This window comes from Eumetopias jubatus, unplaced genomic scaffold (genome assembly GCF_037043125.1).
Source record: "Eumetopias jubatus isolate StellerSeaLion01/CBP00866 unplaced genomic scaffold, mEumJub1_p1.0 scaffold_4, whole genome shotgun sequence".
NCBI lineage: Eukaryota > Metazoa > Chordata > Mammalia > Carnivora > Otariidae > Eumetopias > Eumetopias jubatus.
The window spans coordinates 62953013-62977270 of record NW_028274810.1 but is presented as its reverse complement, the minus strand read 5'-3'; the positions used below and the strand labels follow the sequence as shown (position 1 = coordinate 62977270).

Sequence of the window (24258 nt, the reverse complement as noted above, 5' to 3'; positions counted from 1 at the left end):
TGGTTCTAAATTGATTAGAAATACATTTATCAAAAACTTGCCAGGTTCCAGCCAAGGTGCTCAGCATTGGAGACACAGATAAAGACACAATTCTTGTCTTTAAAGATCAGGACATGTGAAAGCAGAGCAGGGAGGGGGGCATCCAGGCTAGCATGTGGATGTTGTGCATGCATCTGCAGTGGGAAGGGGTGTGTCCACAGCTGAAGAAGTTTAAGGGATAACAGTATTCCAGACAGAGGCTTACGGAGAGTATTATTTCAAAACCAGTATTAGTTTTCAAGCATATTAATAAAACCTCAGTACTCAGCCTTTTGACCACTTGAAGCAACGTCTTTACTATGATATTCCATCAATTTCACTTAACATTTTAAAATACTTTTAAAAGGTATTTTACAACATTTATGTAAATCCAGCATTTGTTAGAGATGCACAATTCTGTCACTAAGGCAGTAAATAGAGAAATGAGCTTGCAAAGAATTCCTGAATGTTACTTTTAACCTGAAAATTTTCTAATAACACTGAATCTTGTCTATTTATTTCGTCATCTAAGAAAAATAATAGATGAGTTAATGTTGTTAAATTATGGTTTCTGAATAGGCCAGTTTAGGACTAAAATCAAAACAATTAACATTGTTGGATACATAATTTAGGCTATTTCCTTTTTTTTTTTTTTAAGATTTTATTTACTTGTCAGAGAGTACAAGCAGGGGGAGCAGAAGGCAGAGGGAGAAGCAGGCTCCCCACTGAGCAGGGAGCCTGATGCGGAACTCGATCTCAGGACCCTGAGATCATGACCTGAGCCGAAGGCAGATGCTTAACTGACTGAGCCACCCAGGCGTCCCTAAGCTATTTCTTAAATAATCTTACTTATGCCCCAAAATACAAATGAAAATATAAGCAAAGCTTCTGTAACTCCTGTACTTCATAGTGCTATAAATCTGCTAGGAATTCAAATAGTTGTGATTATAATTTCATTTACTGGCAAACTGTTCAGAATAAGGCTTACTATCTACTATTTACTTACTTAAAAGGGCAACTTAATACTCAGTACTAAGTATTTCCAACTTAAAGAGTTGGAAGTAAAGTTATAAAGTTTTTCATGGAATGGGCAAATGCTGTCACTATATAGTGTAAATCTACCTCCACAGTTTAGCGAAGATCTTTAGATTGAACAAGTAGGTTATTTTCACAAAAAAATTTTTCCTTTTATATTTACAATTAGGTATGTTCATATATGTCACTACCCATATCCAGAACCTTGCTGGTTTGAAAAGTGCAGATAAACCAATGTAAACATAGGCACTACCTTAATTGGTGGCTGAGTATACAAAACAATATAATTTACTTAACCCTTGCAAATGAGCTTTAAAATAGCATTGCGCAAACTTTTAAGTTAATAAGAGTTTAATATTTATTTTAGTAAACTACCTTCGAGTTTTAAAAAAGTCTTGAACTCAACAAGAATGTATTATTAAAATTTAAGCCTTCTTTGTTCAAAGAAGCAAAACCTACTCAAGTAGGCATGGCCTGTTAGTTTAGAGATAACCTCCTATCTGCCCACTGACTCAACAAATACAGATAAAGAAAATTATTCAACTTAAAGGAGAGGAGGCTGGAAATGTTGCATCAAGTTTCTTTTAACACTAAATTCAATTACTGAGCTATTTTATTAGCCAACAATGTACTCAAAAGAGTGTCTACATTTCCGATTAATGTACGGAAAAATGAAGATGCCTAATTGTTTTCTCCATGATTTCTAAAATTAGATTATCTAAAATAAACAGATCGCATCATATATGTTAAGTACTTAAGGAAAAACATGAAAACATGAAGATTTGATTCCAAGTCATGAATTTTTTTTTTAATTTTATTTATTTATGAGAGGAGGGGGGGAGAGAGGGAGAAAGGGAGAGAGAGAGAAAGAAAGAGAGAGAGAGAGAGAGAGAGAGAGAGAGGAGGGGCAGAGGGAGGAAGCAGACTCCCCGCTGAGCAGAGAGCTGAAGCGGGGCTCCATCCCAGGACCCTGAGATCATGACCTGAGCCAAAGGCAGACACTTAACCAACTGAGCCCTCCAGGTGCCCTTCCAAGTCATGGATTTATAACATTCACTAAATCTTGAGATTGTCAGTCCTTTTCTTTTTCTTTTAAAGATTTTATTTATTTATTTGAGAGAGAGAGAATGAGAGACAGAGAGCACGAGAGGGAAGAGGGTCAGAGGGAGAAGCAGGCTCCTCGCTGAGCAGGGAGCCCGATGCGGGACTCGATCCCGGGACTCCAGGATCACGACCTGAGCCGAAGGCAGTCGCTTAACCAACTGAGCCACCCAGGCACCTGAGATTGTCAGTCTTTTTCAAAGTAATTCAAAGTAATTCAGAGACAGTGATGTGCAGATCTGACATTCCTTCTGTTATTTCAGACTAGAGAAAATGATTCCTAAAATACTGACTGCTTCTTTGAAAAAGAGGGATGATGGACAAGTGTGCAGGCAGTCCCCAAGTTACTAATACATTGTGTCTCAAGCCTGTTTGCAAATTGTTTTTCTTGGAATTCACGTTCATTCTGTTCTAAGTAGCAGAGAATTTCCTAACTTTTCTACAAAAGCTGACATTTCTCATGGTCCCTTTCTTTCATAACTCTTAGTGGTTATTCATGTATTTAGATTATATAGAAACAAGGTTTTCGGGAGAAGTTGTCGTCTTATATAGCTGAACCCTGAAAAACACAGGTTTGAACTGCACGGGTCCACTTTGATAAATACGGTAAGTACTGTCAGTGTGTTTTCTCTTCCTTATGACTTGAAATAACATCTCCTCCCTAACTTATTTAATTGTAAAAATATAGTATATGACACATAAGACATGCAAAATAGGTGTTAATCAACTGTTTATTAGTTAAGATCAACAGGCTATTAGGAGTGAAGTTTTGGGGGAGTCAAAAGTTACATATGGATTTTCAATTGTGCAGGTGGTGTTTCTCAACCTTGTTTTCATTATCACTCCTTCAGGGAGCTTTTTCAACACTTTCCCCCCAATCATCCCATGTCTGTTAATTAAATACTGAAGAATAAAATTGTGTTCGATAGGGTTGAGATTTGGAGCAAACCACTATAATAGCTAAGATTTTTTTTCACCCCTCAAGAGCTAATTTTTGTCTCCTTTGGAGTGCTACTAGCCCTTTTGAGAATGCATAGTCTAATGGTTTTATTTTTAATTTTTATTTTTTTAAGATTTATTTATTTGAAAGAGAGCGAGCGAGCGAGAAAGAGAATGTGTGTGCAGTCGGGAGGGGCAGAGGAAAATAATCTCAAGCGGACTCCCCGTTGAGCATGGAGCCCGACACAGGGCTTAATCTCACCATGCTGAGATCATGACCTGAGCAGAAACCAAGGGTCGGACGCTTAACTGACTGAGCCACCCAGGCGCCCCTTAGTCTAATGATTTAAATACCATCTCTAAGCTGAAGGCTCTCACAGTTTAGCGCCAGTATACGCATCTTCCCTTGACTCCAGGCATCCATCCAACTCCCTCTTTGATACCTCCACTAGGATATTTAATAAGCATCTTAAATTAATATGTCCAATTACAAACTCTGGATCTTTCCTACAAGATCATGTCATCTTCCTATTCAGAACCCTCAAGGCTTGCCTTCCTCATTCTGACAAAAAGGCATCATCACAGTTGCCTCTGAGGCCCTCGTGAGGATCTGCCCTCTCTTTCAGCTCTGACTTCACCTCCTGCTCTTCCCCTCCTTCCTAAGTTCCAGTTATATTGGCCTGCCTTCCTTGTGCTTAGCAGGAGTTGGCAAAGTACCGTCCACTCTCTGGTTCTGTAAATCAAGCTGTATCAGAACACAAACCCTCCTACTGGCGTATGTCGTCCATGGCTGCTTTCGCACTACAAGGCAGAGCTGAGCAGCTGCAACAGAGACTGTATGGCCTGCAGAGCCTAAAATATTCGCTATCTGGCCCTTTACAGAACAAGTTTGCTGAGCTCTGGCTTGGGAGTGCTTACCCCTCAGACAACCATGCAGCTTGCTCCCTCACCCCCTTCAGGTCTTTGCTCAAGTATGGCCTTCTCAGTGAAGCCTTCCCTGAATAACCGATTTTTAAGAGCAGCCCTGCCATACCCAGCCCCAGTCCAGCACGCTCGCCCCGCCCCTCCCTGCTTTGTTTTTCTCTAGAGCACTTTTCATCTGACATTCCATGCTTTAGTTATCCCGTTTGTTGTCTGCCTCCCCAAACCTAGAATATAAGCTTCACCAGGGCAGAATTTTTGTTTTGTTTGTTGCATTATCTCCAACAGTCCCTGATACAGAGTAGGTGCTCAATAAATTTTGGTGAATGGATGGATGTTAAGCACCTAATAAATCCTTATGAAGTAAAAGAGAAGGGGAAGGGATTCTAGGCACAGAGAACTGTGTGGGTGAGGGTCTGCCACCAAAGAGAGAGCATAGCACAACTAAAGTGCCTTCCTCTATTTCCAAACATCAGACACTGAGGTGTGTTAGATCATGTTACTCAATGACAGGAGCTACATCCTGTCTCCATCCTACTTCCAATGTCTAAACGTTTATGCTACCTAATTCTCTTCAACATCCCCAGAAAATCCCAGAGCCTCTGCCTAAATATGTCCAAGTGACCAGGAGCTTATAACATTTTGAGACTACATTCTTAGGCGAGACTTGGTATCTCCATACTTCAGTTTCATCTGTAAAATGAAAATGATTACCTATAGATCCAAGATCCCTTCTGGCTCTAAAAATGCTAAAATTCTATAAAAGAATAAAGATGACTGAAAGTACAGTCATACTAAAGGGGAACAAATTATGCCATGGAAGAAGTTAATACTTTTGTTCAGTTTTCCTTATTACCTTAATAGATAATGATAAAACTTCCTTGTGTATTTTTCAATTATAAAATCTTTAAAAAATACAGTAAGAGAATTGGGCTGTTTTTAAAAATGTCAGTCTCAAAAGACTAAAAAGATATAAAGACTATTCTAGAATTGACATTAAAGGGACATAATCACTAAATGCAATGCATTATCTTTGATTCAGTCCTGGGTTATATTTTATAATGTCTACAAAGGATATTTTTGGTACAAGTGGGGAAATCTAAATATGAACTAAATAATGGAGAATATTAATATATCACTGTTAAATTCCCTTGCTGAGATAATGGTATTGTGGTTCTGTAGAAGAATGTCTTTGCCCTTAGGGGATCCATACTGAAGTATTTAGGAGTCAAGTGTCATGGTGTTTATAACTTACCATCAAGAGGTTCAGGGAAAAAAAGTGTGTGTGTGTGTGCACACACGCGTGCAGTTGTGTGTGTGTGTGTGTGTGTGTGCGTGCGCCTTGAGAGAGATGAGAGCTAAAGCAAATGTGACAAAATGTTTGCAAATGTTGAATCAAAGTGAAGGGTACACAAGTGTTCATAGTACTGCTGTTTCTGTAGGTTGGAAATTGTTCAAGAGGAAAACTTGGGAAAAATACAGCTAATATAAAAATCAAATTACATCCACATTGGATTTGTAGTTGACCTCAGAAAATGTACCTTTTCTAACACTTTATTAAGTACTCTTACCTAATCCTCCCCACTCTGGCAGAATCTCCTAGGATAGCTGGAGGCTCTGCCGGGGAGAAGCTATTCTGAAAAAGCAGCCCAACTGATTCTGATCTGGTGCGGGCCATCCTTACCCACCATTCAAAACCACTGCAATGGACATAAGCTCCTTAAAAGCAGGAACCGTGTTTTAGCAATCAGAGGCCAGACTAGAGCCAGAGGCATTCAATAAATATTTGTTCAGTGTGAAACAAATGGTTCCCATACTACTGTTCCTTCCCTCCTCCTACTTCCCCTCTACACATCTCCCCCCCGCCCCCATACTGGGATGAGAAAAGAGGGGTAAAAAACGAACAACATCTTAATAGCTTTCTTTCAAAATAAACTTGCTTAGATTAATAGTAACATCATTATTATTATTAGTGATAAATGAAACAAAATAGGACAAGCTGAAACAAAAACTAACAATAAAAATCAGTTTCCTGTTTTAATTCCACTGATAGCATGTTTTCCCTTTCTTCTCCAAAAATGACAATCCCTGCAATAATCTTCTCCTTACTGAAGTAGAGCTCAACAAAGCCATGTAAGAAAACTGTCTAAGAACAGACTGGTGATCAGTCCTACCTAAGGCTAAAAAAAGGTTTGTTTCTTTTAGCAGCCATCATGTTTTTTCCTGAGTGCAATATTTTTCTATGTGAGCTATAGAACAATTTATAAAGCACAGGGAGTGGTACTGAATACCAAAGTTCAAATTTCATGTGTTATGTCCAACATGATGCCTGTTTTAATGACTGGCAATAGTTCAAAAAAAGTTCCTTTCCACAAACTGTAAAACAAGGTAAATACCACAACAGAAATCTGCTCTAGGACTACCAAACTGTTGGTATTGCCTTCAAGCTATGGAGAAGGTTATTTGAGGCAAGATTAGCTTTCAGAGGCTACGTGATACACTTGAATGAAGGAAAATGTGTTCCAGAATGGTGATGCAAACTCTGTATTTTCCAGGTCAGATTCTTTCATTTCATTTAGTATCTCCTATGTCGAGGGTTACCCTGAACTTCATGGGAAATGCAGAAGATGAGACCCTGTCCTCAAAAGATCCACAGGTCAGTCTGGGTGATGAGGAGATGAGTTAATTCCAACGTGCCAGATAAATGCTGTGGCAGAGGAACATAAGTCTCTATTCAAAGTCAAGGAGGGACTTTTAACTCGGAAGAACAGAAGAATAAATGGAGGTAAAATAGTGGAAGGTATCAAGTCCTCCTGGCAAACCGTTGGCAAATCTGACTGACAGTGCACGCCGTAGGTTAGCATTGGGAGTGCCCTGGGACTGGCTGGACTGAAGGAAGGATGGTGTGCATTACCTATCTCCATCAACTGCGCGCGTGTATGAAACCTACTTTGTAGAGGAAGGATCAAGTGCAGGGATCATGTAGATGTCGGCCAGGCAGCTCTGTGGACTAACTCCCACAGTCCAATAGGGCAAAAGGAGGGGAAAGGGACAAGGAGGACATGCTGGGGAGGAGAAAAGGCATGTGCACAGGCAAGGTGTCATTAAAAAACAAAAACAAAAAAACCCTGGCATATTTTAAGGCTGATTTTTTGAAGTTATTCTCTAAGAGTTAATCAATATACACTATGTTTTATTTCTGTGTTCATTAAAATAAATCATCTGAGGCAACTGTTATGCTTTAGCATATTAATACATTTCCAAGTTATCATTCAAAATGTTTAATATCAAACCTACAAGGGCATAATACATCCCAGTTGACATTTATAACAAACACTGTATTTGATACACAGAGAAAAAAAATTTTAAGGAAGTAAAACATACACACTTAAAAAAAATTAGGCGGCATACTATTTCAAGAGATTTGCATATTGACTATTAGGCTTATTTTTACGTACCCCACGCACGGGTGCAACTGTGGATAGACTCAGGAGTTCACTAATCCTTGTCAGCTGTACAAGGATGCTAAGCAGACGGACACACACCTTCACAAGTGACAGCACTGCTCAGCCTTCCCTTCCTCAACCCTTAACACCTTCTATAAACACCTGTAACCATGGACATTAAAAAATGCTAAATGAGAAAGCAAGATAAAAAGTTTGAGGGGGGAAAATGGATCAAATGTCAAGTCTGCCCACTTAACCCAAACTAATATCTAACACAGGAAACAGCAGTGATTCAAATACAGTGGGTTTATGAGGAAGGCTATATTAAAGATGACCTGCAGTCAGACTTCCTCATGCCACAAAGTGTGGTAAAGAACACAAAACACACATCAAGAGGCAGAAGGCTAGGCTCCCTTCGGGACTTTGCTCATGATCCAAGGTCAAGGTCCTCATCCCTAAATTGACAAGATTTTTAACACCACAAGACCCCTATGGTCCCTTCCAGCTCTGAGCAAATCTTCCATTTTAATCCTTAAATTTACAACTTTCAATTCTGTTGCTTGGGATAGGGAGAGGGGAAGGCAGGAAATAGTTCTATAGATAATTTTTCTGTTTTATAAAGTGTATCTTGCTAAGTATTCTTGATACTCGTCTCCCGCATTATAATATGAACTGGGTGAATCCCTGGTAGTTCTGCACTGATCCTCATCTGTGATGCCCCCCTTAACAAATGCTTGGGATTTCTCCACCACAGATATGTTTTATGTTCTCACCACAAAAACATCAAAGTAATGAATAGCAAACAGGACTCGCTTGTCGTTCTCTACAGATGTCAGTATATCTACACACGTAACATGAACCAATTGTTTTTATGACACAAATTTTATATATTTTGTGTGTGTGTGTGTGTGTGTGTGTGTGTATGTATATATTTTGAGAGGGCCTGGCATAATTTCAATACTGATAGTACCAACTGCTCAATAGATAACTGCCATTTTCTCAAAAACAAACAGGATGTACAAACTAATGAAATATCGGATGATCTGTGCTACTATAATTCAACAAAACATTTCAAATGAAGGAAATACCATGAATAGTAAATCTTACAAAATGAAAATTACTAATATTTTTTAAGTATTATTTTAGCAAAGACAGTCCACTCCAGCATAAAACTGACCACAAACCCCAAAATACAAATAATAAACTAAGGATTCCTTATGTTACTAATCCCAGATAAGTTTTCATTACAGAGTTACTGCTATTTCTACCATCATAAATCTTTCTAAAACCAGCTACATTGCTCTAGCTTTAAAATAGCTTCTTTTGTATTATTGACCATCACAAGGGATGTTTAGCCTGAAATCAGACCAGTTCCTAATTTCTCGTTTCTGGGAAAAACATATACATTCATGATTTCAGGAGAGAAAGTAACAGCATTTGAGTGAAATAATTAACACCATTCTCAGAAGAGATACTAGTTGAGAGAAACATCAACTACTAATATTAAAAATCCAACAGGTAAATAAATACAAATTCGGTACATTCCATGGCGCTAAAGAAGTATCACTTGAGAAAGATACCACTTGGTTTCCTGGCAATGGATACCACTATAAATCAAATTACATCACAAAAAATTCTTGAGGCACTATTCAAATGCTTTTGATAGATGTCAGCTCTTTCATATTTAACCCACAACTCTTCAAGGCCTCTAGTTTCTGAATTAGAACATCACAATTTATTACACTTAGAGCACAAGAAATCTACTGGCCTTGAAACCGTAATAGAGAGGGGACTATGTGTGATTGGTTCACCATTACATTCCCAATACTTAGCTCAGTGCCTAGCACACAATCAGTGCTCAATAAAAACCTACTGAAAGAATGGCTATTTTATTATATGGGCTAATAACCCTTCTGTTGCTCTAACATCTTTAGTTTAATATCTGTTTTTACCATTGGAATTTGAATGTATCACTATTTCATATAAATCTAGAGTTTTTATCCTGAGAACTTCTTAATGATTTTCCATTTAACAAGAATACCAGAAATAGCCATCTCACCCTTTTAAAAACTGCAAAAAGACATGAGAGAGCACTGTACATTAAAGTATATATAAGTGACAGAAAAAGTCGAGGGGAATGCTTCTTGGAAACAATGGATGAGATTGGGTCTGGAGCCTACCAAGAGCCCAACAATTCTGAGTAACACTGCTTAGGTCACAGGACACAGAGGTGACAAGGGAAGGCTGTGCTGGCCAGATGTGCACCTCTATTCCATACCTTTGGCAAAGCAAAACAAACAAAAACCCCTCTGCTCTAAACACGGTTGTTTTCAAAATACAGTCAGAGGCCTTTGAGGGTCTTTAAAAGCTGGCAAGTAATCCGAAGGCCAATTAAAACACACTGGAGTCGTCCAAAAGAATATGCTAAAACCAATTAACAAGGCAAGATGCTCTGAGATAATCGAGGGCAGGGGAGAGCATGCAGAAAAGCAGCACAGGAAAAGCAACTAAATAGAAACTCCATTAAAGCTAAAGGAGGGCACGTACTGCATGGAGCACTGGGTGTTATACGAAAACAATGAATCATGGAACACTACATCAAAAACCGATGATGTACTGTATGGTGACTAACATAACATAATAAAATAAAATTTAAAAATAAATAAATAAATAAATAAAGCTTAACCTCGGACTCAAATTTGAAAAGTCCTACTGAATCACATCTTCCAGACCACAGTTTTCTTATAACTAGAAATAAATGGAAACTAGTAGATAATCAAATATGAATTCTAGATTAAAAGAAAATTATTCCCAGTGATATGCTAGGAAGTAATATCCTTTTTTCTATATTTTGGCTAGATAAAACACAAATTAAATCATTTTAATATTTAATTTTCCTCAATAGCAAAGTTTTAAAATAATTTTGGAGTCTAGGCAAAATTTTCCTAAGACTCGTGAAATACTTTAGTCTTTTTTTTTTTAAAGCTACTTTCATTTTAATGAACACCACAGCTTTGTTGGTCTTTTAAAATAAAGTTTATATACTTTTTAGAAGTTCATTAAAAATGAAAAAACAGAAACAGAATCACCTGTGGTCCCATCACCCAAAAATAATAGTACTAGTACTTCAGCGCCAGCTTATTTTAAAAATTAAGTGTGTATATTTTCTGAGAGACCTCTTGGCTTTTAATTTCTCAAAGAAGTTAATGAATGAATGAAAAAAAAATAACCACAGGTATAGTCAAAGACCTCAGTTTTATAGATGGGAAAATTGAGGCTCAGGGAGGCAAACTGACTTGCCCAATGATAAAGTTAGCAGGCAACTGAACGCTGAACAAAATGTACCACCTCCCAAACCACTGGCGCAATACTCTTTCAAATGTCATTTGACTATTTGTTTCATCTAAAATTTTCTTTCCACCCATTCATTCAGTTGTCTCTCTATCCAATCAGATATTATGAGCCGGGGTGCCAGAGTCACAGAGATAAAGAGAGTCCTGTTCCTCAAGCCTAACGGAAAGACAGATACATATAAGGCAAACATCTTTTTTTAACTAAAATACGATCACCGCTTTACTTTCACCTTAAGGAGACACAGCGATGGAGCTCACCTTGAAGAATGAATTGGTGTTAGCCAGGCAGATGGAAACTGGGGTTTAGGGGTGAGAGTGGGCCAAGAGATGGCCCCTGAACTGCAAAGCAGAGCATGGAACTGGAAGTCAGGAGGTACAACCAGATGGATAAGTATGGAGACCTTGAAAGAAAAGAAGTTTGGTTTTACCTATAGAAAATGAGTAAGCACCAAACATTTTTGAGCAAGGTTATCCTGTGATTAGAATCTGCACTGTAGAGAGATCATTCTGGAGCCAGTGAATGGCACAGAGAAAAGGTAAGAAAGGAACATGAACAAAGCCAGAGCGGTAACAGTGGGGACAGACAGAAGGGGCAGGAGGGATACTTAGGTCAGAATTAAGAGGCTATTCAATAAGAAGAGAAAATAAAGAATCCAGAATAAATTAAACAATTAACAGGCTATTGCATAAGAAAAGAAAATAAAGAATCCAGAGTAAATTAAACAACTGCAAGATGACATTGCCATTTGCAGTGTAGAATACCTTCATATTTTCTAAGATCTGAAATATATTTTAAATAGTTACCAAAATGCTTCACTGTAGACTTCCAACTACAGGTTTCAGAAAGCAATTCAATTTTCCACCAAAATTGACAATACAGGGGTGAGAAATGAAAAGGGGGGGAAGCAAAAAATTAAAAAAAAAAAATGCTGACCTGTTTAGAAAAAGCTATATTCTAAAAGCACGCAAAGCAGAAACTGAAAAGTCTTGGCAACAGAATGTCTGACCAATAAGTCTTTCTGAAAAAGATTTTAATTTCAGAAATCATTTTGGAAACATACTGATAAAGAATGTACCATGTTGTTTACTAAGTTGTTGTTTTTTTTAATAAAATATTCCTAACATAAACACCTTAAGCTTAAATGAAAGCATCTTAAATAGTGGCAATTGAATTTTGTAACACAAATAACTGGCTGAGATACCACACGAAAGCAAACTCGGGGCTGGAACAAGGAAGCTCATCTTCCGAAGTGAGAAGACTTTGGGGGGCACCTATTTATCTGTAAGAGGAAAATCAAATCTTCAACTCAGTCCTGGGAAAAGATTCCACAGACCTCTGCTTTGTGGCTGAAGCATTTCAATTTCTGGGTAAAATTCGGACTTAATTGTTTAGCTCTTCTCTTCAGAACAAACAAAAGTAAACCAAATCTACGATTCTATGTTCCATTAACCAGCTTAAGGTTAACTGGTAAAACAAGTACATTCCACTTCCCTTAAACACACACACATACACACAAACACACACGAATAAAAAATATAAGCCACCAATAATGGAAGCTAGGTTTCCCACTGCTGGAGAGAGAAGTGACCTCATAAACCTATCATAAAAACAAAAAGGGTGCAAAATACTTTGCCAAAAACTCACCATAGAGATTATCAACAATAAACAAAAATGATACCTCTAACTGCTAATACGCTAATTAACAAATAATGTTCATAAATCAACTGTGATTAAAAAAAGTTCCAATACTAAGCAATAAAAATTCCTATGATAATAATGAGAATGAGAATTACAAACCTAAAAAAGAAACTAAAACTCCCCAGAAGGAAGGTGAGATAAAACATTTACTCTTTTGAAAATGAAGCACAACTTTCTCAGCAGTGCCTGAGCAATCCAGAATCCTTAGACTGAAATGCCCTACGTGTCTGAATTTCCCAGGTACCTGAAACTTACCTCTTTATGCACCCAACTTTCTTCTTTCATTCTCTTGTTTAAAAACTAAAACCTTGCTGAACTGTACCACACATTCCTGACCCTTCTTAAACAGAGCGTACTGGAACATTCTCTCGGGTGCAGCATCACTGAAACCAGCTATCCTCTGGGGTCGTGAAGCACACAAAGCTGTTTCATATGGCCCCATACCCGCTGGCTGGCCTGCTTTGCTTGAGTCCTCTCTGAAAGTTTTCCTGTCCCCTCCTTTACCACCGAGCTGCTGCTTGTCACTTCTCACTACTGTCAAACGTGCTTTCTAAATGCTCATCACCTCGTGTTGGGACTGCCACAAACCCTTCTACTCTGCCACTTCTAATTTGATAGGAAACCTAATATTAAAATTTATTTGAACTACAGAAAAAAAACAATACATAAGTGAAACGCATGGAGTGAATGCACTAAATATGTGGGGAATGTTTTGAAATGGTTCAATCTTATGTATTTATGTGTTTACTTATTTCTCTCTGGGGTTCCAAATGGGAAAAAATTCCTGGAAAACTGAACTCGAGATATAAAAAGTATTATTTGGCTAAATCTTTCTAAATACAACAGTTCTTACTGAAAGTGAAAAATTTTCATCTTCACACTCGGATTCCAATAAAATCAAAGTTACATGATATTTGGCCAGTAAGTACAAAAGTATGTAGTACACTGACCTGCTATTTAAGTTGTACTGAAGCTGAAATCCTTTCTTCAAATTGTTAAAACATTAAAAAATTTGCTTTTCTGATACTGCAACTGGTTTTAAGCTAACAGTATTATTATGGTGTATAAAACTGTCACTACCTACTATGATTTCACTAGAACTACACTCACCAACATACAAAAGGTACTTCCTTCATGCCAAATTATGCTCATTCTAACAGCATATGGCCAGGTAATTACAAGGTAAGAATTCAACTGTTAGATGAACTCACAGGCCTAATTCCCAAACGAGATTCATATACTAGATTATAAAGAAATTCTTGTTGTAAAAATTAGGCTATGCTAATTAATTAACCTTGCAGATTCCCTATTTTTATTTCATCACTTTCAACTGATTTTTTGGAATTATTTTACTTTTTCCTTTAAAACCTTTACATGGATTCTTCCTTTTTTTTTTTTTTAAATCAAATCATAGTAAGCCATGATATTTAAGGTCATGTATTCAAATCACTAATAATTAACTAAAATTTATTTGATATTTATTCCACATTCAAATGTACTAGGACTGTTATATTTCAGGGAAAAAAGAACATGAATTTTAATATAAACTTTAATGTAAGTACTGATATTAAAATTTTAATTCATTTATAATTACCACATACTATCAAAGGAAAGAAAAAGAGGGAGAAATGAGGTAAGTTAAAGAACTATAAATTAATGTGATTTAGATATATTAGAGCAGGACCAATTTTGGGGCTCTAAAAAGAAACAAAAAAGCAATGAAATCTTGGAAATACTTCTGACAAAATACCTCAAGAAGGAAAGTCCACATTAAAATGGGAACAAAACAAGAGTTCCCAATATTTGTTAGATCACAGTATTAAATGTCACTTCTAAGATTATCACAGAACTAGACAGCTAAGAAAGGTTATTTCTAGCTGTTAATTGAAATCTCCTTGAAAAAAAAATCTATTTCAGTATTTTCTAAAAGTTAAGACAATAATGAATAAGTTACATTACACAATTGTTAAATTGTGTTAGATGCTCACAACAGCACCTGACTGATTTCTACTGATCCCCTGAACAGATCGATCACACTGCTTAGAAGATGGGATTCTCCCAGCTCTCCAGCTCCGTGAAGGACAGAACCAGTAGGCATGCCCTTAGCAGAGGCCAGCAGGGTAAGAAACAGTGAATTCTTTTTTTTTAAGATTTTATTTATTTATTTGACAGAGAGAGACACAGCGAGAGCAGGAACACAAGCAGGGGGAGTGAGAGAGGGAGAAGCAAGCTTCCCTCTGAGCAGGGAGCCCGATGTGGGGCTCGATCCCAGGACCCTGGGATCATGACCTGAGCCGAAGGCAGACGCTTAACGACTGAGCCACCCAGGCACCCCAACAGTGAAGAATTTTGAGTGGGGTGTTAAACATCTGGATAAGTTATTTAGAGCAGCTGTGGGATTTCATTCTCCTAAATAAGAGAACAAACTCTTATCTGCCTTGGACAGGTTTTGAAGTAATGCTATTCAAAGTTTAAGCTGGATAGCTTCTCAAAATGCCTTCCAGACACGGAGACCATGAATTACATTTATCCAACAAGAGTAGAACGACCAAACACAACTTGTGCAAAGCAATACCTTCACTTAATTGGAGAATATTGAAAAGGTGGCTTTCTGAGCGGTTTTATATGTTCTGTTAGATATGTGGGTGTTCTGGGTTTTTTTTTTCCCCCCCGTTAGATATCTGGGCTTTTTTTTTTATCTGCATTCTTCTTGCTTTTTCTGAACCAGAAGTTAACTGCTTTTATTTTCCAAATTTTAATTTTTAAACCAAATCCTAATTACAGCATGGGCCCAAATTACTAAACTGATTTACCTAACTACATGACCTTGGGAAGTCACTGCTTGTAAAATGAAGAGGCCTGCACTGAGAGCCACAAGAATGTAACCTTCATGTTCATCTACTCTCACCCCCTCGGGGACATGGAAGGCAATGAATGTTTACTGGCTGTCCCCAAATGACAAATAAAAATGTAGTCATTTTTTCTTTTTTCAACATTTATCTTTTAATCTGTATATTCCCAAACATTTTAAAGAGGACACTAAAGCCAAAATTTCCTGTGCATCAAAAATAACTTTACAGAATTTAAAATCAGGTACTCATTTTTTAAGAAATAGAACAGGTAGGGGCGCCTGGGTGGCTCAGTCTGTTAAGCGTCCGCCTTCGGCTCAGGTCATGATCTCAACGACCTGGGATGGAGTCCCGCATCGGGCTCTGTGCTCAGCAGGGAGCCTGCTTCTCCCTCTCCCTCTGCCTGCCTGCCTACTGGTGATCTCTCTCTCTCTGTGTCAAATAAATAAATAAAATCTAAAAAAAAAAAAAAAAAGAAAAGAAATAAAACGGGTAGACTATACAAGAGCTGACAAACTTCACCTTTTCTTCCTCCCCATTAACACATCGCTACATCCTGACCCCTCTTCATCTGAAAGGTATAGCTGGGAGGGAGAAAGTGCATGGGCCATGCAGGGAGAAGGCCTGAGTTCTAGTCCCATTTCTTCCATTAACTGGCTCTGTGGGGACAAGTCACTTCCCCTTTGAGCCCTGCCAGGCTGTCTATTTAAACAAAGGAGCTGAACAAATTACTAATTTCTAAAGCCTTCCACTTAAAAGATCTAATTCTTTCATTCCACCCATCATTCTACTCCTAATGCCATGATTCAATGCTTGCCATATCATTCCTAGACTTGTTCAGCAGCCTCAAAACTGTCTCCCCCACCCCTTTATTTTTCCTTCTTATCCTAAAATGAATCTGATCCTAAAACCACGAGTAGAGAACAGTAAAAAGCACACTGTTCTTGAAGTCAAGGAGCTCAGGTTCAAATCCAGACTGCCACCAACAAATCATATCTCTAAAACGGCGATGTTAGGAACTATCTCGCTGAGGATTAAAAGAATGTATAAAGCACCTAACACAGTGCCCGACACGTTGGAGATGTTCAGCAACAATGAGCACCCTGACCTATGTCCCAGATCAAAAGCCTCAGTTTCCCAATGTCTACAGCAAGATGACCAACCAGTGAGGTGCACAGGTGGCGGGCAGGAGATTTGTAAAGTACCCGCAGAAACTGGGTTAAACGTTCTCACCAGGCTCCGCTGTGTGCCAGTAAAGTGTCTGCCTGTAGCCTGCCAATATGCTTCTAGGTAAAGCAGCCTCAGCCACCAGCCCCTCCTGGACTCTCAAAATCAAATGGTACAGCCTCCCCAGGCCAAATCCACAGGTCAAGAGGAAATGAAAACTTGACATCATTTTTCAAAAAGATACAGATTCTCTGGATTTTACCTGAAAGCAAACTCCTCAGCCTGTCATTCATGTGAAAAGAGGCCAGGCCCATTTCTTTGTACTTAAATCTATAAGCAGTACACTTAATGTTGGAGTACCACCAAGCATTATTTAACTTGATTTTTCAATTATAGGCAATGAAAAGGTGTGACCAAGAGAAAAAAGAATACAATTTCTCACAAAATGAGGATACACTGAATTTCAGTTATACCAATACCTTCAGAGAAAGCAACGGCTTTCTTGATTTCAAAACTGGGTCAAAACTGGAATGAGCAAGTAGAGGAGTGACGGGGACTCGAAAAGAGAAGCTCATTTCTTAAAGTGACTTAAGTACAGTTCCTTAATTATGTGGGATTTTTGTCCCAGATGAGGAATAATAACAATCTCTGCTTTCATACACTAGTCAATGATACAGCCAAGTTACAGCGTAACTGAGGGCAATCAATCAAGTGTGTGGAAGTCTGGGAACCTAAGAAATCTTGTGAAGAAACCTGCTTTTTTGAAGTGCCACCGTTTTTTCCAAGCTACTTCATTCAGCCCGAGCGACTGCTGCAAAAGCACGTAATTAAAAGGACAGAACACAATTTAGGAAAAATTCTTTCAGAAGGCTTAGCTTAAGAATTATCCAAACTCATATCTCCATTTAAAAACAGAAGCCCACTAATCTGAGCTCTGAGCTCTTCTGGGATCAGGCCAAGCTGCTCTACTTGTCCACCCAAATTGCACTATCCAACGAATCTGACCAAAATTCTTGACATGAGCTGCCATCTTCCTGCAAAGCAATTACTTCTCAGGCCCTGGTGCTTCTGGTCGATCCTTTTTAAAATTGGTTAAAGTCAGTTTTCTCACCCATGTTCTTTGCTCACATCCCAAACAGGCCTGATTTTCTCCATCCAGGCTTGAGATCTGTGCTCAGAGCTGTTCGCCTAGATGGCCCTTTCTCCTTAACAGACTCCTCCACTCCTCATTTCCCTCCCACCCTGTTCCCTGTCCCTCTGCACAGCACCCTCAGTATGACTGCAATCCCTTTGCACCTCTAGTTTTCTCTCATTTCTGACCTTGCCTATGACCAGTACTCCCCTTACCTAGACCAGGTCCCAGTTTCATCCTCCAATTAATTCCAGGCCTCCTCAGCGCCTGTTCCTGACCCGGCCTCTGACCTCTAACCTCCTCAGTCCAGTCCCCACCTGGCCTTATTAACGTCGGTCCCCCCAATCCAGACCTTATTGCAGCTAGCCCCCTCCCCCACCTTGTATCAATTCCTGTCATCCCGGGTCCGTGCCCTGTCCCTCTTCATTTTTAGACGCTGTCCAATCTCCTCTCTTTCTGGCCCTTGACTAAAACCCAAAGCTCACTCCTAACACCAGCAGTCCTCCCCTGACCCACTACTCTGCTGGCCCATCCCACTTTTTCTCTGACTCCGAACCTGGTGCCTCCCCCACTCCTTCACTGAAAGCCGAAGCCACGAAATCGCCGACCCTAGCCTAGCCTACTGGCACCCCTTTTCTGACCCCTGATACACGCGTCCTCCCCATCCCACACTCCAGGCTAACGCGTCAGTTCTCGCCCATCGCAGGTACTACTAGCCTCGGACCCTCCTCCCCATCCCCGACCTGCCGGCCCTGCGGCACGCTTAGCCCGAAGCCCACGAGACCCCTCCCCACCCTGCCGCGCAGCCCTGCCCCGCGTCCCTAAAGCCCATTCAGCCCCTCCCCTACGAGTCCCTCTCCCCACTTGACCCCGGTCCGGTGACCTCCGCCCTCGCCGAGTCCGGGGCTCCATTCTCTCGGTTTCCGAGCTAACCCCCGCCCCCCACACGCCCTCCGCACTCCCAGCCCAGTGGGGTGTGTCCCCCTGCCCATGGAATTCCGGCCAGTGGCCTCTCTCGCGGGGTCACGGTCGCCCTCCTCACCTCGGCGTCCACCACCTCGTGGTAGGCGGGCGGGGGGTCGAAGCCGCCGCCGCCCCCGGTGCTCCCGCCGCGGGAGGGGCCGCCGCCGCCGTCGCCGTCGCCCCGAGAGCCCCCGCCGGGCCCGGGGCTGGGGCCGCCGCCGCTGTCCATGGGCTCGTAGCCGCCGTAGTCGAGGCCCGGCCGCTCGTTGGTGAGCAGCGCCACGGCCTCGTTGATGTCGTTCTTGGCTAGCCGCAGGGCCTTGCGGATGGTGGCGGGGTCCGAGAAGCCCATGCACAGCAGCGTGGTCATGTGCTGCTCCTCCTCCGATTCCATGGCTCGGGCCTCAGGGCCGCGCCGGCCGGCGGGCAGCGAAGCTGCGGCTCCCCGGCCTGGCGGGCCGCGCTGCGCTCCCTCCGCGCCGCCCCCGCGCCCGAGCGGACCCCTGCGCTGCCGGCCTGCGCGCTCTGCAGCCGCCGGGCCAGGCTGGGCGCGGGCGTGGACGCCGCAAGCCGAGCGAGGGCGGTGGGGCGCTCAGGCGCCGCGGCGGCCCGGCCCAGCCCTGCGCGCCGCCATGTTGGCCTCCTCCTCCGCCTGCGCCTCCGCCTCCGCCTCCTCCGGCCCGCGGGGCCGCGCCTCCGCTCCCGGAAGCGGCCCGGGCCGCCGCAGGCTCGCCGAGGACAGGCGCGGGTGGTGGTTGGGGGCGGGGGGGGCAGGCGACTTTTTTTTTTTTCTTCCACTTAGAGAAGGGAGGGGCTGCGCTACGGCGCGTCTCTAGGGTGAAAGGGCCGCCCAGACGCCCGGGCGGAGGCGAGGGAGGGTCCTCGGCCGTCGCCACCGCCCGCCCATTTCTCCAGCAACAGGTTCCCCCGGGAGCGGGACGGGCGGGGGCGAAGTGCAGCTCGCCGCACGGAACGTCCCCGAAGTCCCCACGCCGTCGGTCCGGCCCAGCCCTGACGGCGGTTCCCCCCGCCTCGCACCGCGAAGCTGCTCAGAGCCCCAGCGGGACTCCCCTCCAGGCCTGGCTCGCCCCCGCGCGCCCGCCCGAGACGTACCCCATCCCGGGTGGGACTCATTTCGGCTGCGGCTGTAGTTCGCCGCCGGCGCGGCCTGAAATGCGACACAGTCAGCCCACGGAAATTCGCCCGCCGTGCTGCCTGAAATACACCCCAACGCCCACCTCAATTCATGCCCACACCGGGCACATGGACCCACCCGGGCCGAAAATCACCCCCACGTAACCCGACCCAAATCCCTCCAAGTCCCCCTGAAATCACCCCAACCCGGCTAAAATCGACTCCCAGCCCTCACTGAATGTTCCTTCCGTCACTGGCCACCTGCACCCACCAAACGTGACCGAACTCTACCAAACTCTTACACTGCAAAACCCTGGGCCTCTGAAACGTATTTTTAGGACCCATACTCTAAACCCCAGCGCTCTCTACGAAAACCTCCGAAAAACCCAGGCTGCATCACATGCCAGCCGGCCAGCCACAGACGCATTCGAACGCCTTGGATCTCTTCTCCCCTTGCTGACCCACCTACCCACACTGCTGCATCGTTTGGCTCAGGATTCTGTTTCTGCCCTCTGAGGGAGAATCCTACCCACTCGGTTTCTGCCCTTTACGGGAGGACCCCACCACTGTTCCTTTCTACCTTTGAGCATTCCTCTTCCCTTTGAGGCCTGCTTGCTTTGCTTTCTCTTCCCACCTTTAGCATTAGCACCCGGGGGCTGCGTCTTTAGTTTCCTTGACTCTGCCACCCAAGCCCTGGCCCTTGCTATTTTCCCCCTTCAATTTCCTTTTATTCATGCTTCTAGGTTCTTTCCCCACCATCTCCCAAGATCCTGATGCCTTTTCTTTATCTCACTACATATTTGTTAATTCGGTTCATCTCCTAATGCCTTCACCCTGGTTTCTTCCAGAACTCTGAAGTCCACCAACTAACCTTTCTCATCCATCAACCCCCTCATGACAACCCAGCACTCACTAAAATCTCCGCGTATCCCAAATCTTAAATTAGCGTCAGTACACAGAAATTTCCCTGCGCTCCGTTAGCGTCTTTTCCCCTGGACCACAGAACCCTTCTTGCCTAGTACTTGCTACTTATACTTGCAAACACCAGCGATTTGATTTACAGGGTGAATTTATTACTGTTGTCTACATTTAAATGAAGTAAGTATATTTGTTGTACCGATTAAAGGCTGTATTATAGAACATAGAATAGGACTTATACCCAAAGGAAGTTTAGTCTTAATTTGTGAATGAAAATAACAAAACAAATCCTTCTTCTTACATTTTTGAAGAATAACAAAACAAAACAGAAAGAAAGAACCTGCCAAGAAAGAATGCCTATAACTGAATCAGGTTCCAGTGTATATATTGAAAGAAAATTTTACTGTTATTAACTTCTAAGTACTCAATGATGTTCAAATATTCATCTCTGGTACATGAGGACCAAAAATAACGTAAACGAAGCCAAGCCACCTATCATAGAGTACACGCCAAGATATTTCATTTATTCAACAACTATGTGCTATTTATCAGGTGCCAGGTACCGTTTTTGGCGCTGCAACGCTAAACAAAGCAGACAAAATTTGATGGTGGCAAAGTGCTGGCATTCAATTTTGCCCTCTGTTTGAAGAGTTAATTCAGTGACCAAATTAAGAAATGAGTAAAAAGGGGAGAGAAAGTAATAGGTAAAGAAAAAATTGTTTGCCACAGAGATCTGAGACAGAACCCAAGAGGTAATGAGACAGAGCCGGCCAATTCAGATGGCACATAAAAAGACTCATCAACAGTGGCAGGTTTATAGAACATGACAGAGGAAGCTGTGCCTGGAGCTGAGAAGAGGAAGCAGAGAAGGAAGCAGAGAAAAACAAAGTCTGTGATAAAAACTGGAAAGGAGCCACAAAAGGCTACAGAAAACAAGGAAGGCCATTTTTGAACCGGATCCTGGAGTGACTGAAAAGCCAGAGTGTCATTTGAGGATGCAAGTAGTTATAATCACACTTTTTTGCATGTGAGAAAGCAAGCAAGCGCTTTAAACCCTGTTGAATTGGGATAGCAGGGGAGGGGGGCCTGTGGTGTGAATATTCATACTTTCACTTACATTTTTATTTTAATTGCAGTAAAATCTTGAAAACGTTAAAGGGTCTAAAAAATTTTAAATAACATTCAATTCACAATTATCCTTCTCTAGAAACTTCTAGAAGAAAAAGAAAAAATAGCTAGGTCTTGAAAAGAGGTATGATGAACTGTCTTGAAGACAAAATATGAGGGTTTTCTAATATTAATAAGTGATCTAAAAAATATCTAGTGAATGTCTATTTTGAACCAGGTTGAGGACTAGGGAGACAACTCTGAGCAAGACACATACAGTTCCTGCCCTTTTAGATCCTACGGTCTTTCAAAGGAGACAGACAATAAAGCAGTAATCATAAAGTGTGATAGGTGCTTTGATAGGGAATTTCAGGATGTAAAGGGCAAATTTCTTGCTTTCTACGGAGGTAAATGACCGAGTGTGTAGGAAACCTAAATCCCAGAGGATGTTTAAACTATAATCTGAAAGGAAGTAGGAAAGGCAGGAAAATGAGTATGAGACGAAAAGAGATCCAAAGAATAGGAACACGTTGTGCAAAGGCCCTGGAGTGAGTGACAGGAAAGCAATTGAGAAGAATTAATAGCCTGCAGAATATAGCTGGGGTTCTTAGAGACGTAGTAGAGAGAAGGGAAGCTGGAAAGGTAGGCAAACACCAGATCAGAGAGGGCTCCTTAAACTGTGGTAAGCAGTTTGCACTTAATTCTGAGGGAATGGGAAGCCGCTGAAATATTTATGCGGAGGAGAGAGGTAATGTTATTTAACTTTTAAGAAGAGTGCAGTGTGGAAGATGGTCTAAAAGGGAGGAAAGGTAAAGGTGGAGAATTCAATTGATCAGTTAGTCTCCTGGTTGCCAATTATTCAGCAAACCCATCAAAGGGAAAAGCAATGCTGAATGACAGGCTCACCTCTCTGTACTTCCTTTCTCTTTGTGATTTGGTCCTCGAAATTCTCATGTGGGAACTTTTTTTTTTTTTTTAAAGTAGGCTCCATGCCCAGTGTGTAGCCCAACGTGGAGCTCCAAATCCTGACCCTGAGATCAAGACCTGACCCAATATTAAGAGCCAGATGTTTAACTGACTGAGCCACCCAGGCACCCCTTCTCACTTAGAAACGTTCAGTGCCTTCAGACAGAAATTTCTTCTCTTCTGCCCGGCTTGTGTAGCTGTTCTCGGACAGAGGGATGGTCTTAAATAAGCAAGTCTGTCATAGTTGGAGGCAGAACTCCCATAGAAGAGAGAAGATGGAGAAAATTCTTTCAAGGCAGTCGGTAAAGGGAGCACACCCTGACAAAGGGAGATTTTCCAAGACTAGGAAGAGGTTAGTATTTTGGATACTCCATGAGGTGGAAGAGCCTTGCCCCGCTAGCTTGCAGTACCCCAGAAAGTAGAAAGAGCTCAAAGAGAAATGACTGCCCAAGTCCCAGATTTGCAAAATCTCTACAAAATTCCCCAATTTTGAGCAGGGCAGGGAAGCAACAGAATCACCTTCCTCCAAAGGAGCTTAGCCTGTGCAGGCTTAGACTGTGATCCCTGCAGTGTAAACTAGTATAGACCAGGAACCAGAGGACTCTTCTGGAAGCAGCGGAGGCGCAAGCCTGGGCAATTTGCATAAATCCCCCCTGCAGTAGGAGAGGGAACCCTCATTATGACTGTAATTCAACATCTCAATACTTCGGCAAGTGGGGGTTCAAGTGAGTTTTAATTTCTTTCTGAAAAAATAAAATGACATTTAATGTCCCAGATTTTGATGGATGAAAATTCATGATCATTGTGTATGTTAAAAAACTATTAAAAACAGCCACTAGGAAAATCGGCATCAATGGCTATGCCTTGAATACTCTACTTGGGCATTGATTTTTTTTTTTTTTTTTGGAACAGCTTCATTGAGAGATAATTCACATACCATATAGTTCATCCATTTAAAGTGTATGAACTGATGGTTTTTAGTATATTCATAGATATGTGCCATTATCGCCCCAATCAATTTTAGAACAGTTTTCATCACATAAGAAGGAAACCCCACATACCCTTTAGCTATCTCTCTTCTGTAGCCTCAGTTCCCCCAGTGCTAAGTAACCACTAGTCTACTGTCAGTCTCTCTAGGTTTGCCCATTCTAGAAACTTCATGTACGTGAAATCTTATAGTATGTGGTCTTTTTTTGTCTGACTTCTTTTACTTAGGATACTGTTTGCAAGCTTTCTCCACGTTCTGTGGCATCTTATCAGTATTTTGCTCCAGTTTCTGGCCGAATAATATTTCAGTATAGATATACTATATTTTGTTTATCCATTCATAACAGACGTTGGAGGTGTTTCTATTATTCTGGCATTATGAATACTGCTGCTGTAACTATATATACAAAAGTTTTTATGTGGACATATTTTCATTGCTTGTTGGTCATTTGTATATCTTCTTTGGATTAATTCTATTCAAGTCCTCTATTCAATACCCTTTCTGAATTGGGATATTTGTCTT

General features: G+C 41.5%; 1 protein-coding gene across 3 annotated transcripts in view; it reads right to left on the bottom strand.

The window, feature by feature from the left end:
* USP24 (ubiquitin specific peptidase 24) overlaps positions 1-19112 on the bottom strand; it is a 137030-nt gene extending 117918 nt beyond the window's left edge. For all 3 annotated transcript variants that reach the window (XM_088022401.1, XM_028106893.2, XM_028106894.2), the window contains exon 1: positions 18703-19112. In XM_088022401.1, the coding sequence (XP_087878527.1) occupies positions 18703-19017 (315 nt within the window). In that variant the 5' untranslated portion in view covers positions 19018-19112. The remainder of the gene's footprint in view (positions 1-18702) is intronic.
* Positions 19113-24258: the final 5146 nt, after the last annotated feature.